The sequence below is a fragment of the Dromiciops gliroides genome, chromosome 1, assembly GCF_019393635.1.
Source record: "Dromiciops gliroides isolate mDroGli1 chromosome 1, mDroGli1.pri, whole genome shotgun sequence".
Lineage (NCBI taxonomy): Eukaryota > Metazoa > Chordata > Mammalia > Microbiotheria > Microbiotheriidae > Dromiciops > Dromiciops gliroides.
In genome coordinates this window covers 483,976,739-483,990,940 of record NC_057861.1, presented here as the reverse complement: position 1 = coordinate 483,990,940, position 14,202 = coordinate 483,976,739, and the positions used below count along the sequence as shown (strand labels likewise).

The window sequence follows — 14,202 nt, the reverse complement described above, 5'->3', positions numbered from 1 at the left end:
GGAGGGGGGAGGGAAGGAAGGGAGGAAATTTGGAACTCGAAATCTTATAAAAACGAATGTTGAAAACAATCTTTACATGGAACTGGAAAAAATTTTTTTAAAAAGTTAAAATCATAAAGTTGGAAAGGACTTAATGTATCATCTTGTCCAACTTTTCATTCATTCAAGGAACTGTTTCTATATTTTTCTTGTCAGATGCTATAATAGAATACTGCTCTTCTCCTTTCAGTTTGCCCAGAGATGGGCTAAGATAAAAGGGAAGGGGTTTGTCCACATCTAAGCCAGGAGAGCCAGCTGATAAAAGTGTTCTCAAGATAAAACTTAGGAACTAGAACCTGCAGGTGGAAAATCTGGGGTAAAAGAGCCAGAGATCAGCCAGAATGTGCTTGATCTCTTCCTACCTAGCACATTGTCTTGCTGATGGTTGATCATCCAGTTTCTTTAAATATTTCCAGTAATAGGAAGCATGGGGCAAAACACAATTCATTTCATTACTGGGCAGTTTCCAATTTTTGATACATAATAAAGGCTCACTACCATATATAATTGTATTGAGCCCCCATCTGATTCCTGTAATAATGACAGCCGGCACTCAGAGTACTTCAAAGTTTGCAGAGCGTTTTAGGTACATTATTTCCTTTGACAATCCTGGGAGGCAGATTCTACAGGTTTCCCCCCATGGAACTTCTACCTCTTGGGCCTAACTCTGTCCTGTGACACAGAATCACAAACCTATGGCTCCTTCTACAGAACAGTCCTTAAAATATTTCAAAAATAGTATCATGTGTCCCTTAGCCTTTGCTTCTCCATGTTCAGCATTCCCATTTCTTCCAGTTTTTTCTTATATAACATAAGGATTGTCACCACTTTGGCTCTTCATCTAAGAGGATACCACTTTGTTAAAATGTGCTGCCCAAGGGGCAGTTAGGTGGCACAGTGGATAAAGCACCGGCCCTGGATTCAGGAGGACCTGAGTTCAAATCCAGCCTCAGACACTTAACACTTACTAGCTGTGTGACCCTGGGCAAGTCACTTAACCCCAATTGCCTTACCAAAAAAAAAAATGTGGTGCTCAGAACTGAGCCCCCACGGTACAGTCTGATCTAGTTCATACTGGAAATGTTCCTTCTCTTGATCAGGAGAGTCCTCTGGAATGGCCTCACAGGGAGGCTGCCTCCCTCTACCTCCCCCTCTAGGCCCCTACCATCCACAAACCATGGTGTCCCAGTTCCCTGACCAAATGTTCTTATCCTTGCTCATCTCCACATGCCCTTTCACATCTTCACCAGCTTCATTTTTCTGGAAACTGATACCTCTAGTGTTTCTAAGGACCATAAAACCTGTAGCTGACAAGGACCTTAGAGATTACTCAGTCCAAGTCCCCTCATTTTATGGCCCAGCAAGTTTAAGTGATTTGCCCGTGATCACCTCAGGAAAAAGTGGCAGGGCCTCAGATTCCAAAGTCCAGTGTTCTTTACCCTACACCAGACTTCCTCTATTTGTCCCCTGTAGCTTTCATGGAATAAGGGCAGGGTTCTTCTCTTAGAAACCAGCTCTCTGCTTCCCCAACGTCCGGTGCATGCTTTGTTCTCAGTCACTGAGGTGATGATGTGCTTCAGTGTTGGTCAGTGGTTCAGCTTGCCCCTCCCACTGAGGTCTTGGGCATGATTGATGACCCTCTGACACCCTATTTACTGAGGTTTAATGACTGTGAATAATTCCCATTGCTTTTTGGAGTCAAAACAATCTAACTACATGGTTTGGGGAAAAGAGTAGTCCCTTCTTACCTCCAATCCTCTGAACCTGGACTGTTGATCAGCTCTGGGGATGAGAGACCTTGTCTTTAGATGGTTTCTTTCAGCCCCATGCATGGTTGGTAGTATCTGTGACCAGCCTGTGGTGAGCTGAAGTCACTTCTCAGCTAGGTGAGTATTATATCCATAGCCATGAGTCTAAAGGGCCTTGTTAATTTCCTACTACCTCTCAAGACAGGACTTTCTTAGCAATCTGCTATATGTCCAACAACTAGAGCAGCTAAGTCAAGGATATTCACCCTTGGGCCTTTTGAAGGATTCCTCCAAAGAGTTATTGGCATAGAATTGAGGGACTGGGTTAAAGTATTTTTCCTACTCCTATGCCTTCCTGACCTGCTCAATAAAAAGAAATATATTGGAAACTTCTCCTTTGCATACCCCCCTCCCCAAATACCTATTAACTTTATGGGGAATAATCCTATTTCATCAAGAGCAACCTTGTAGCAGAAGGCCTCATAATTCATAAGGCTTCTAGAGGTCTGAAACCTTCTCATTCCACATTTGAAGATTTTGTCAAATATGTTACTGAAGTTAAAATATATCGTGTGTACATGATTCCCCCCAAAGTGGTTAAGATCATTAGAATTAGCAGAAAGAGAAAAGAACAAGGTCACCACAGAAAAGAACCTTGTATGGCTCTTTTAATCATTTTTAAAATTCTCTGAAGGACTTGGAAAAAACCCATTTTCTTCTATTGTCATCACCTTACGTTAAAAAGTTTAGCTAATGATAACTTGCAGTGTATTCCCTTTAAAGTGAAAATTTACTATCCAGGGGTCTTAAAATATGTCTTCTTTACTGTACAGAGGATGAAGAGACTGGAAAAGGTGAAAAAAGGAAGAGAGAAACAGATGACGAAGGAGAAGGAGAAGATGATTAAGACCCCAAATGATCTGAAAAAAGAACTGTTCAGTATTGTGTGGACTGCTCCTCTTGATTTGGTAGCTGTAAAAAGAAGTGGTAGCTATAATCCAAGCCCCCAGGACACCTAAAGAGCCAAAGAGTAGTTCCTGTGACATTCTACATTCCTCCGATCAATCCCCATTGGATATCCAAGTTACCAACAAATTTGGGGAATTAACCCCAACAAAATAGTCAGAGTTGTTAGGTTTTCTTATAAGACTATTGCTATAGCAGGAAGAGCAGCTGTGATCGGTGAGTCATGATTGTTGATGGCTACCAGTTACACCAAGGTTGTAATACCATTTTTACTTTCTGTACAACAAAAGAAGCTTTGTAAATAAAATCTTAACATTTTGGGTCTGTTTTTCATGCTTTGCTTTTCTTTTATTTTTTTTAAACCATTACTTTTTTTACATTAGGATGTTTTATGTGACAACTGCAGATAAATATTTTTAAGAATTTCAGTGAAATAAACATGTTACTATTTGGTAAAGTCTAGTTGTACGTTTACATTTTTAAAATTAGACTTTAGATATGCTCATTTGAAACATGCTAAAGAGAATTATTTGGATTTTTAAAGTGAAGGTAATTGCAAAAATGTACTTGTGTATATATTTACACATTGTACATTTAAGTCAATTAAGCATTTGATAATGAGAGGCATGAATATTTCATTACTGTCAGTGTGGAGGATTTTATATGGTTCCGAATTCAAAGGTGCTGAAGTTCCTAGGGAACATTAAGCTAAAATTTTTAGGCATAAGTGGTAGCTAAGTTAAGAAAGAAAAGTCTGACATAACAGTTCTTGTACCAAGGTTAGAATATTTATAGTTTGTCCAATTGATAGTCTATTTTAGGGAAGTGAATGATAACAATGTTTAAGACTTTAAAAAGGCATTTTTCTAAAACTGCAAAGGACCTCTAGAGGTCATGTCAGAAGAAAGGCATTTCCCTTATTCTTAAAGATGGAAGTAGGTATATGAATGCAGTGTCAACAGATTAACAATATTGCCTATTTCTGTAAGTGTAATATTTAGTCATTATACTAGTGGGCAATTTGTTGCGTCTGAAGTTTGGAAATTTTTGTGATTGTAAATGGGGTAAGTTGAAATGGAAATGGTGAAAGGGTGGATGGGAATCTTATCCTCTGAATATAAAACGAGGAACACTTACAAGATCATATACTGGTGATACCAAAAATAGCACTGTTTTTAAAAACAATAATAATTAAATGCAGTTCTTTTCTTTGGCACTAAGATAGAGTTGATTTTTTTCTCTTTTTGTAAACAGAAATCCATATTAAAGTTGAATTTTTATTTCAGAGTTAATAGGCATTAATTTTCCCCTTTCCTTCTCTATGTGTGACCCAGTTATTTGTATGAAATTGGCATTGTTTGTGTTATATCCTTTAGACTTATATCCTTAAAGTGATAGGATTTTTTGCATCTCTTTATGTCAGAAGACATTCCTTTTGAACAGGTTTTCTTTTGCTTCTTAGAGAGTTCAAGGAATACCCTCACATCCTTTGCTAACACAACTGTACTCATCAAATGTATTTTTTTTTTTTTTTTTGCGGGGCAATGGGGGTTAAGTGACTTGCCCAGGATCACACAGCTAGTAAGTGTCAAGTGTCTGAGGCTGGATTTGAACTCAGGAACTCCTGAATCCAGGGCTGATGCTTTATCCACTGCGCCATCTAGCTGCCTCTACTTACTCTTTAAAATACATTTGATAAGGGGCAGCTAGATGGCGCAGTGGATAAAGCATCAGCCCTGGATTCAGGAGTTCCTGAGTTCAAATCCGGCCTCAGACACTTGACACTTACTAGCTGTGTGATCCTGGGCAAGTCACTTAACCCCCATTGCCCCGCAAAAAAAAAAAAAAGTAAGTAAAGTACTCTGCTTACAAACTTTATTTCTATGTTTGTCAGCCAACATAAATTCCATAACTCCCTGGCATGCATAAGCTATAGTCCTGCTGTATTTATCCTAAGTGCTCCTTAAAGATCCACTTGGCACCAAGGGCTTTCATTGTGAAATTTGATGAAATTGGAAACCTATTTTAAGTATGTTTGCCACTGGGAATTCTTTTGTAAATCAGTCTCTTCAATCTCTTTGGACTTTTCTTCCTGGTCCTGTAACTTAAAAACTCACATTCTCTCTTAAACAGTTTGAGGCTGAAATCCTCATCTCAGACATAATCATCAAGAGAGGCTTTCAGTTCTTACTTGGTTGATCTCAAATCTCATTTCCTATTGGGAAAAAAAAAAAGTTGTCATGATTCTCTTTATCAATTTTTACATTCAATCAACCTTGCCATAAGACTTCTATAATAACTTTAGGATAAAATACTTTTACACCGATTGTATCACTGAGCAGAGGGTATTTCTTTCTAGTAAAATTTCCTTTTCTCAGCAGGAAAATTGATTTGACCAGATTCCATTCATTGGTTATAAACATTAGGATTCCCATTTGATGTCAATAAAAGCTTTTATTAGACTTGTGGAAATCAAATCTTTAGAGGATTAACTGCAAGATGCTGTTTTGGGGTCTGCTGCTTACCATGAGAATTGACTGATTTGGGAAAAGCCACTAAATCTCTTGATTCTGAACATAGCCATATGGGCTTCTGCATGCCCAGTCAGCCAGTCTCTTCCACTTCCTTCCATCAATCTGGTTGCCTCCTGCTTTCTGATAGAATGATGTATTCATTTTTTCCTTCTTTCCAGGCACTGTGCTTTGCTTATCTTGCCAATCTTGACCTTGAGAAAGAGCCTATCTATCTTTAACATTGGGGGTGGGTGGAGATACACCATGTGGGATGGCTATGTCCAACTCAACTTGGCATTTCTTGCAGCCTCACTGTATTCAGCACTAGCTTTCTCTCAAACAGCATTGATTTTTGTTTCAGGCTTCTCTCTTTTTTCGAGGCAATGAGGGTTAAGTGACTTGCCCAGGGTCACACAGCTAGTAAGTGTCAAGTATCTGAGGTCAGATTTGAACTCAGGTCCTCCTGAATTCAGGGCCAGTGCTTTATCCACTGCACCACCTAGCTGCCCCTTCTCTATATCTCTTACCTTATGACCCAGAATCCATAGAAATGACTTCTGATTCCCATGGGGTGGAGGAGGTATATGAGAGTAAAAGGAAGTGGAAATGAGTTTTATCCTAGTCCAGATGTTTCCCTTCTGTCTCATGCCTATTATCTTTGCTCTTCATTGGGAGACATGATGGGTTAGCGCCTCCATTGCCTTGTTTCTCTGGAATCATATCTCAGAAGCCATTCTAGCCTTCATCAGGAGAGTAGGTTTGCGATCATTTTAATAAAGATCAGTCAGCCCCCTAAAATGTAAAAATAAGATGATATAGTTAAAAGAGCCCTTTGGCTCTTTGGAATAAGAAGACATGGATTTGAACCCCAGCCTTGGCACTTACCATATATGACCTTTACATTATAACTTCTCTGGCCTTCAGTTTCCTCATCTATAAGGTGTGGGGATTGTACTAGATGACCTTTAAAGTCTCTTCAACTCTACATACTATGACTTATTATGGACATACGGAAATTATAGCCAGCACACAACCCCAAGAAATCTGCCCTGTTTAGATCCCATAGGAAATGAGTGAATAGAGTGGAAAGAAAAAAAATCTGCACTTGACATATGTTGCATAGTTCCATAGTGTGGGAAATGCAGATTTATTCCCATACCCTTAAATTGCAGGAGGACTTCCAGAAGCACCAGTGTAGTCTCACATCTGAATGTGATGTCCAGGAAAGGCTGTGGCCTCTAGCACAGAGCCTTTACTAAGAACACTGGAACTTCTCCCAATGACAGAGAGATTACACACCCCATCCTTAGCTAGCTAAAGCACCTTCAGAGCTAGTTTTCTTGGATACCTTGGTGAACAGAATCTTTCGAAAATGTTTATATCGATCAGGACTCCAATGCAGAAAGCAATGGCTTCTCATGATACTAACTCGGATCTCTAAAACCTTTATTTAAGGTTTACAAAATACTTTTTCTCAAACACTTCACACAAATAAAATCAGATCTTAACAAATGGAAAAATATCAAGTGCTCATGGGTAGGCTGAGCGAGTATAGTAAAAATGACAATTCTTCCTGAAATTAATTTACTTATTCAGTGCCATACCAATCTACCAAAAAATTATTTCATGGAGCTAGAAAAAATCATAACAAAATTCATCTGGAAGAACAAAAGGTCAAGGATGTCATGGGAATTAATAAAAAAAAATGCTTCCTCACAATCACCTTGTGAAAATATGATCGATACTATTTGTAAAGAATTTTATAAACCTTAAAACTATAAATGGCGGGGCGGCTAAGTGGCACAGTGGATAGAGCACCGGCCCTGGATTCAGGAGTACCTGAGTTCAAATTTGACCTCAGACACTTGACACTTACTAGCTGTGTGACCCTGGGCAAGTCACTTAACCCCCATTGCCCTGCAAAATAAATAAATAAAAATAAACGATATAAATGCTAGCTATTAATTTGCTAGCTATTGTGAAACATACTTAAGTGGTACCCTCCATTTTAGCAGATGAGATGACAGGCTCAAATGAAGCAACTTGTTGAAGGTCACACAAAAATAGAGAGCACCCAGATTGTCCAGAGCCCTAGTCCAATATTTTGCTATACTAACTGCAGCTGTGACAAGGCCATATGCCTCTCTCCTATCAAGTCTTGTTGGGACAAAATACAAGTTGTCACCTCTTATCTGAAATGCTCAGGTTCTGGGGCTAGGGTATTTTAGCAGTTCTCAGTTACTCCATATGTCTTCAGGGCTCTTTCTACCCTAAAAGCAGGTGGTGGCATAGTGGATAGAACACTGAGCCTAGAATCAGTCAGCAAGACTGGAGTTCAAATCTGGCCTCAGGAACATACTAGCTTTGTGACCCTGGGCATGTCATTTAACCTGAGTTTCCTCAACTATAAAATAGAATGATAATAACACCTCTCTCAGTCTTGTTTTGAGAATCAAATGAGATAATATTTGTATTTTTAAAAAGCATTTAGCAGGTAGCACATTGCAGGCACTATATAAATGCTTATTCTGTCTCCCTCAATGATTAATAGGAGCACTTAGCTGGGAGAAGAAATAAGTGGGGATGGTTGTATTGGTATATCTTCCTACAGGACCCTCAGTACCTATCGTCAGCACAGAAGTTCTTGGCTTCCCAGTGTTCCCAGCTGTCTGAGGATTCACTAGTCACTTTCTTTATTTTTTTTTTTAGTGAGGCAATGGGGGTTAAGTGACTTGCCCAGGGTCACACAGCTAGTAAGTGTTAAGTGTCTGAGGCCGGATTTGAACTCAGGTCCTCCTGACTCCAGGGGCGGTACTCTATCCATTGCACCACCTAGCTTCCCCCACTAGTCACTTTCTAGAAAGGTAGGAAAATAGAAGAAACAATGGCGGCTCAGTAGCCCAACAACATCTCAGGAATCATGCAGTCTAACCAGTACCTGAACAGGAGTGTTATGTGTAACATCACCCTTGATAAAATGCTAAACCGTCTTCTGCTTGTAGATCTCCCATGAAACCTACCCAAGGTAGTCAGTTCCATTTGGGAGCAGCTGTAATGGTTGGGAGGTGTTTTTGTTTTTGTTTTTCCTTATTTGGAGCCTAAATCCGCTTCTCTACAACTCCTACCACTTTTAGGTCTTCCCCTCGGCCAACCGGAACAAATTTCTTCCATATATCTGACCTTCAGGTATTTAAAGACACACCCCTACCTAAGTCTTCAAGTTAAACATCCCTATTTCTTTCAGCTGATCATCTAACGGCATATATTTAAATCCCCCAGCTATCCTGGTCACTGTCCACTGGCTTAAGCTATCCCCAAACTGTAGTAACCAGAGCTCAACACAGTTCTCTAATCCATTGGTGTCAAACTGAAATAGAAATGGACCTCTATAGCTGCAGGTTGACTCAGAAAGCCACAAATTAACATTATCTGTGTTGGATTCTATTTTTATTTTTTTTGTCAAGCATTTCCCAATTATACTTTAATCTGGTTTGAGCCCACTGCATGAGGGTGTTTGGAGCCCCTGTCGTCGATGTAGTCTGACCAAGATAGAATACAGTGGGACTATTCTGTTACTTGCCATATTCCAGAAACAGATTTTTGGCTGTGATGTCCCTCCACTGATTTAGCTCTTAGCCCACAAAACCAAAATGCAAACCCAGATCTTTTTCAAAGGAATGACTGTCTAACCCCAGCTCCCTTGTGGTATACCTGTGCAATTCTTTAAAGCCAAATGTAGGACTTCATATTTATCCCTGTTAAATTTCTTCATATTAGCCTATTCCCCTTGTTCTAACCTATTGAGATCTGTTTGGAAAAGACAAAAGAAGCAATCAAAGATTCCTGGATATTATGAATTGCTGCAAAGTGAAGTAAGTAGAATTGGGAAAACAATTTGTACATCATCTGATATGTTAATTACTCCCTTTCGATTTTGTGTTCTCTGTAAATTTGATGTGTGCTATGTGTGCCTTAAAGTCATTGACCAAAATGTGGACAATTCTGCCCAACAGACTCTCATTAAAGTGCCCAGTAAATGGCTAGTATCTGTGCTAGGTGCTAAGGATGCAAAGAAAAAAAAATGATACAATCTTTGTCCTCAAGGAATTTTCCTTCTGCTGGGTGGGTGTAACATGGTTAGTGGTAAGTACAAAGTATTTTGAGGAGAGAGAGACCAAGAGAGGGAAAGAGAAAGAACATTCGCAAATTGAGAGGGATTCAAGAAAATTTCTTGAAGCAAGTGATATTTGAGCTGGATTTTGAATAGGATTAAAGCAGGTAGAGATATGGGAAAGAGCATATCAGACACTGGGGAAAGCCTAAACAAGTATATGGATCTGGAAAAGCATTAGACACATTTGTAGAGCATTGAGTAGTCCACTTTGGCAAGAGCATAGAGTACTTTAAGGAAAATTATGTTAGGAATATTTGGAAAGGTAGGTTCTAGTCAGGGTAGTGTGGTAAAATATGAAAGTTTTTAACAGTCGGTTAGGATAACTGAAAGACGCCAGTTTTTCAAGGACCACCCTTTTGGGGAGGAGATGAACAGTCCGCCTGCTGCGCATGTCAGACTGCCTGCCGGGCTCTTGACTTCCGGGGTGGAGAGAATGGGGAGGAGGCCCTTTTTGCCTGCTTGGCGGGACTCCTGACGGCGCGGCACAGATGGTCTCCCTCTCTCCAAAGGTGGCCTTTTCGGTTTGGTGAGTTTTTATAAGGAATATAGACTAAGCCTAGACTTAAGACGATTTGTATTGTATTTCTATTTTCCTATCCTTCTAATCAACATCACCTTGTGACTATATACAATAAAGGCTCTATCTAGAAAACCAGAAGCTTCTTCCATTTACTAGTCTGGGAGATAAATTAAGGGAAAAGTTAAGTAGGGGAGATTTATGATCTAATATCCAATTTTAATCTCACAGTTGGGCAAGCCTTGATTGACAGACTAAGGAGTTTGGATTTTATTTGTTAGTCACAGAGAACTCTTTAATGAGTCTTGAAAAGTGGAGTGGCATGAGGGAGATCATTCTATCAGAGCAGTGCATCTGATGGATTAGGGCAGAGAGAGAGGCTAGAGACAGGTTAGGAGGGTGCTGTGATGCTTACTACATGCAAGGCATTGTACTAAGTCTTGGAAACACCAAGGCAAAAATCAAATAACCAATGTCCTCAGGGATCATGTATTTATTTTACTGGGTAGATACAATATGTGCATAGTACAAATAATTTCAAGAGAGAGAGAGAGAATAATTATTAACTGTATGGGCAGGGAGGTAGGAAAAGATCAGGAAAGGTCTTGTGTAGGAGTTATGTTTTGAGGAAAAGTGGGGACACTATGGGGCATCTAGGTGGTGCAGTGGATAAAGCACTGGGCCTGGAGTCAGGAAGACTCGTCCTCCTGAGTTCAAATCTGACCTCAGACACTTACTAGCTGTGTGACCCTGAGCAAATGACTTAACCTTATTTGCCTTAGTTACTTCATCTGCAAAAATGAGCTGGAGAACACTCCAGTATCTTTGCCAAGAAAACCTCAAATAGGGTCACAAAGAATTGAACAAGACTGAAAGACAACTGAAGAATAACAAGGGGCTCTACGAGACAAAAGTGAGGAGTGAGTGTATTCCAGATATGGTGGTCCACTATGTTTCAATAAATCATAAATCAGAACTGCTCAGATATCTTAGAAGCAGAAGAAAAAGAATCTACTGGTCACCTCCTGAAAGAAAAACAACCTAAAATGTTCCAGGAAAGTCATAGTCAAAATCTAGAACTTATATCTTAAATAAAAAAAAAATGGTACAAGCATTGAGAAAGAAGCTGTTCAAGAACCAAAAAACTAGTCAGGATCACACAGCTTCTACTCTAAGTGAGAGGAAATCTTGGAATATATCATAACCAATAAAAGCTTGCCCTGCAAAACTAGATTTAATCCTACAAGGGGAGAAATGGATCCTTAATAGAATAGAAGACTTTCAAACATTTCTGATGGCAAAAACTAGAGTTGAGTGGGAGCTTTGCAATCCAAACAAAAAAGTCCAGAGAAACAAAAAAAAAAGGCCAAACTGATTTGAGCAACTGGAAAGAAACCATCAATGATGTAACAGTGAAAGAAGGAAGCATCTCTTCAGAACTTTAATGTCTTCAAAGGATATTGAGGGGGCGGCTAGATGGCGCAGTGGTTAAAGCACGGCCCTGGATTCAGGAGTACCTGAGTTCAAATCCGTCCTCAGACACTTGACACTTACTAGCTGTGTGACCGTAGACAAGTCACTTAACCCCAATTGCCTCACTTAAAAAAAAAAGGATATTGAGGGAATTAAATGAGAAAAACAGAGGTCCTGGGGATGGATTGGTTCTGTTCTAAGGGTTTAAAGGGAAGAAGAGGTGTATAAAAGTAAGACTTTAGAAAAGAAGAAGAGGTTGGAACTTGCTATTTCTTATAATTGAGGTACATAAGAAAAGTATACAAAACTGGAGGGGAAGGGGCAGGGAAATATTCCTCAAATGAACCTCATTCTTATCTGAAATAGGCAAAGGAGAATTGAACACAAGCACACACACACAGAATTGAATGCACAAATGCATGAAAGTTAACAGGAATATAAGCATCTTTTGAGAGGGATGTTAGTTATATTGATGCCAAAAAGCAACATTTTTTAAAATGCACGGAAGATAATGAAAAAAGTTCAGAAGAATAGAGAAGCAGGACATTTTGAAAGGGAAGTGGTTTAAAAAAGAGGATAATAACAAGGAGAGAATGATTGCAAGCAAAACAAACATCCTGATCATGAAGACGGAATTAAGGCATGTGAGGCGGAAATGGAGAAAAGTAAGGAAGCAGACTCTAAGGGGATACCTTGGATTGCCTCTTAGACAGTTGGAGAATGGTTAAACAATCGTGGCATATGAATGTAATGAAATATAATTTCTCTGTGAGAAATATAAAAGATGATTTCAGAGAATTCTTGGCAGTATGAATTGATGCAGAGTAGAATGAATAAAACAAAGAGAACAATTTATGCAAGAACAGCAACATTATCAAAACCAAACTAACTTTGAAAGACTTAAGAATTCTGAATGAATCTATGATGAAGCATGTTGTCCACATCTTGACAAAGAGGTAATGGACACAAGGTTCAGGAACATATATTTTTGGCTACAGCCACTGTATGGGTTTATTTTGCTTGATTTTGCTTATTTGCTACAAGAGTTGTTGGATTTTTTCCTTTCTTACACTTCATTTTTAATTGGATGGAGGGAGAGGGACATAAGTAATATCAACACCAAAAAAGGTCAGTATAACAATTTTTTAATGCAGAGAAGAGAATGGAAAGAAGTCTAGAAGAATAGACAAGCAGGAAATATTTCAAAGTAATGTGTAGAATTTATTATATACTTTTTTTAAAAGCAAGCACTATGAAATAGAGATTCATGGTTTCATAAAGTATCCTTTTAGATTTTGTGTATAGAAATTATCTTTTTGGGTGTTTAAATTCAGAATTTTAAAAAGGTAACAGATAGTGATTCTGTCCAGCCGTGTGAAGGAAAAGGAGAACTGTCCTGAACCCAACTGAAGCTAGGAGTGGTGGAAAATACAGACCTTGCTAGCAGGGAAAGGCCTTCATGCCCAAGAAAAAGGCCAAAAAATCAGGGCAAGTCCTCTTCCTCTGGAGTTTTCTCTGGGTAGAACCTGGGCCAGGCCCCACAATTCAAGAAGCTGGAATATGCCCAGGCTCAGGGAGATCTTCCCATCAATAGAAGGTAAAGAAACAAAAGAGTAAGGACAGAAACTTAAGACAAATAACTAGGAATGTGAGAGAGGCCAAAATTTCAAAAGCCCAAGAGAAAAATTTCAATATAACCCTAGCTTACAAGCTGATAAACCAACAGAGAGGCTCAAAGTCAGAAGGAAGGATGAGTAAAACCTCAAAGAGGCCAGAACACAGTAAAGCATTATATTCTGAAGGAAAATAAACCAAAAAAAAAAAATCACTGATTAAAAGAGAATCCTACAAAATCTTCAGATACATAGAACAGCAAGAAGTTCCAGAATAGTTTGAAAGAAGAAAATGGGAATGAAATTAGGTTGGAAAGCAGAGCTCGCAATCAAAATTAAAGACTAATAAAGGGTATGAAACTTGGAAATTGTTTTTTTTTTTTTAAGTCTTAGAAGTCACAATGGGGGCAGCTAGGTGGCGCAGTGGGTTAAAGAACTGGCCCTGGATTCAGGAGGACCTGAGTTCAAATTTGCACCTCAGACCACTTGACACGCACTACCTGTGTGAACCCCAATTGCCCCTCCCCCCAAAAAAAAAAACACAAAAAGAAGTCACAGTGGAGGGGACAGTCACCATGGTAATCTGTTCCCTGGCTATATATCCCTCTCTCCTAATAAATCTTTTTTTATTTTACAAGATTCGTGATGAGCCTCCAATTCTTTGGGTGAGCTAGCCCCCGAAACAGATCAAAAATCCCCTCAAACATTCTGGTGCCAAAACCCAGGAGAATCATCAGACAAGTAAAAAGGGGCTGCTCATTTGGCTCTTGGATTCCCTGAGTGGGGTGTACACTGTGCTCTCTTCTTTCAGGAGCCTCATTTGGGTTTGGGTGGGCCCCAAGGTCTGAGATTGGAATAGCACGCTACTTCTGGATTCTCATTTCTCTACAGTCAGGGGTCGTCCTGACTTAGAGAACACTTCTCAGGTTTTTATCAGTGCCCACTCGGACGCAAGTTTAGTCTCTTTTTTGGTTAGGTCTAGCCCAACCCCACCATTAAGGGACAAGGAGAAAGCATTCTCTGTGACCCCCACCCCTCAGGTGTATCCTTTAAAAAACTAGGGAAAAATTGGACTTAGGCAAAAGAAATGAATGATTTTCTACTGTAACACTAAATGGCCATTATTTGCAGGAGAGGGGAGAGAATTAAGGTAGAAGGG

General features: G+C 39.4%; 1 protein-coding gene across 1 annotated transcript in view; it reads left to right on the top strand.

Annotated features, from left to right (window-relative positions):
• ANP32B (acidic nuclear phosphoprotein 32 family member B) overlaps positions 1 to 3,073 on the top strand; it is a 28,874-nt gene extending 25,801 nt beyond the window's left edge. The window contains 1 exon segment of the mRNA XM_043997469.1: positions 2,621 to 3,073. Within this exon segment, the coding sequence (XP_043853404.1) occupies positions 2,621 to 2,694 (74 nt within the window). The 3' untranslated portion in view covers positions 2,695 to 3,073.
• The last annotated feature ends 11,129 nt before the right edge of the window (positions 3,074 to 14,202 follow it).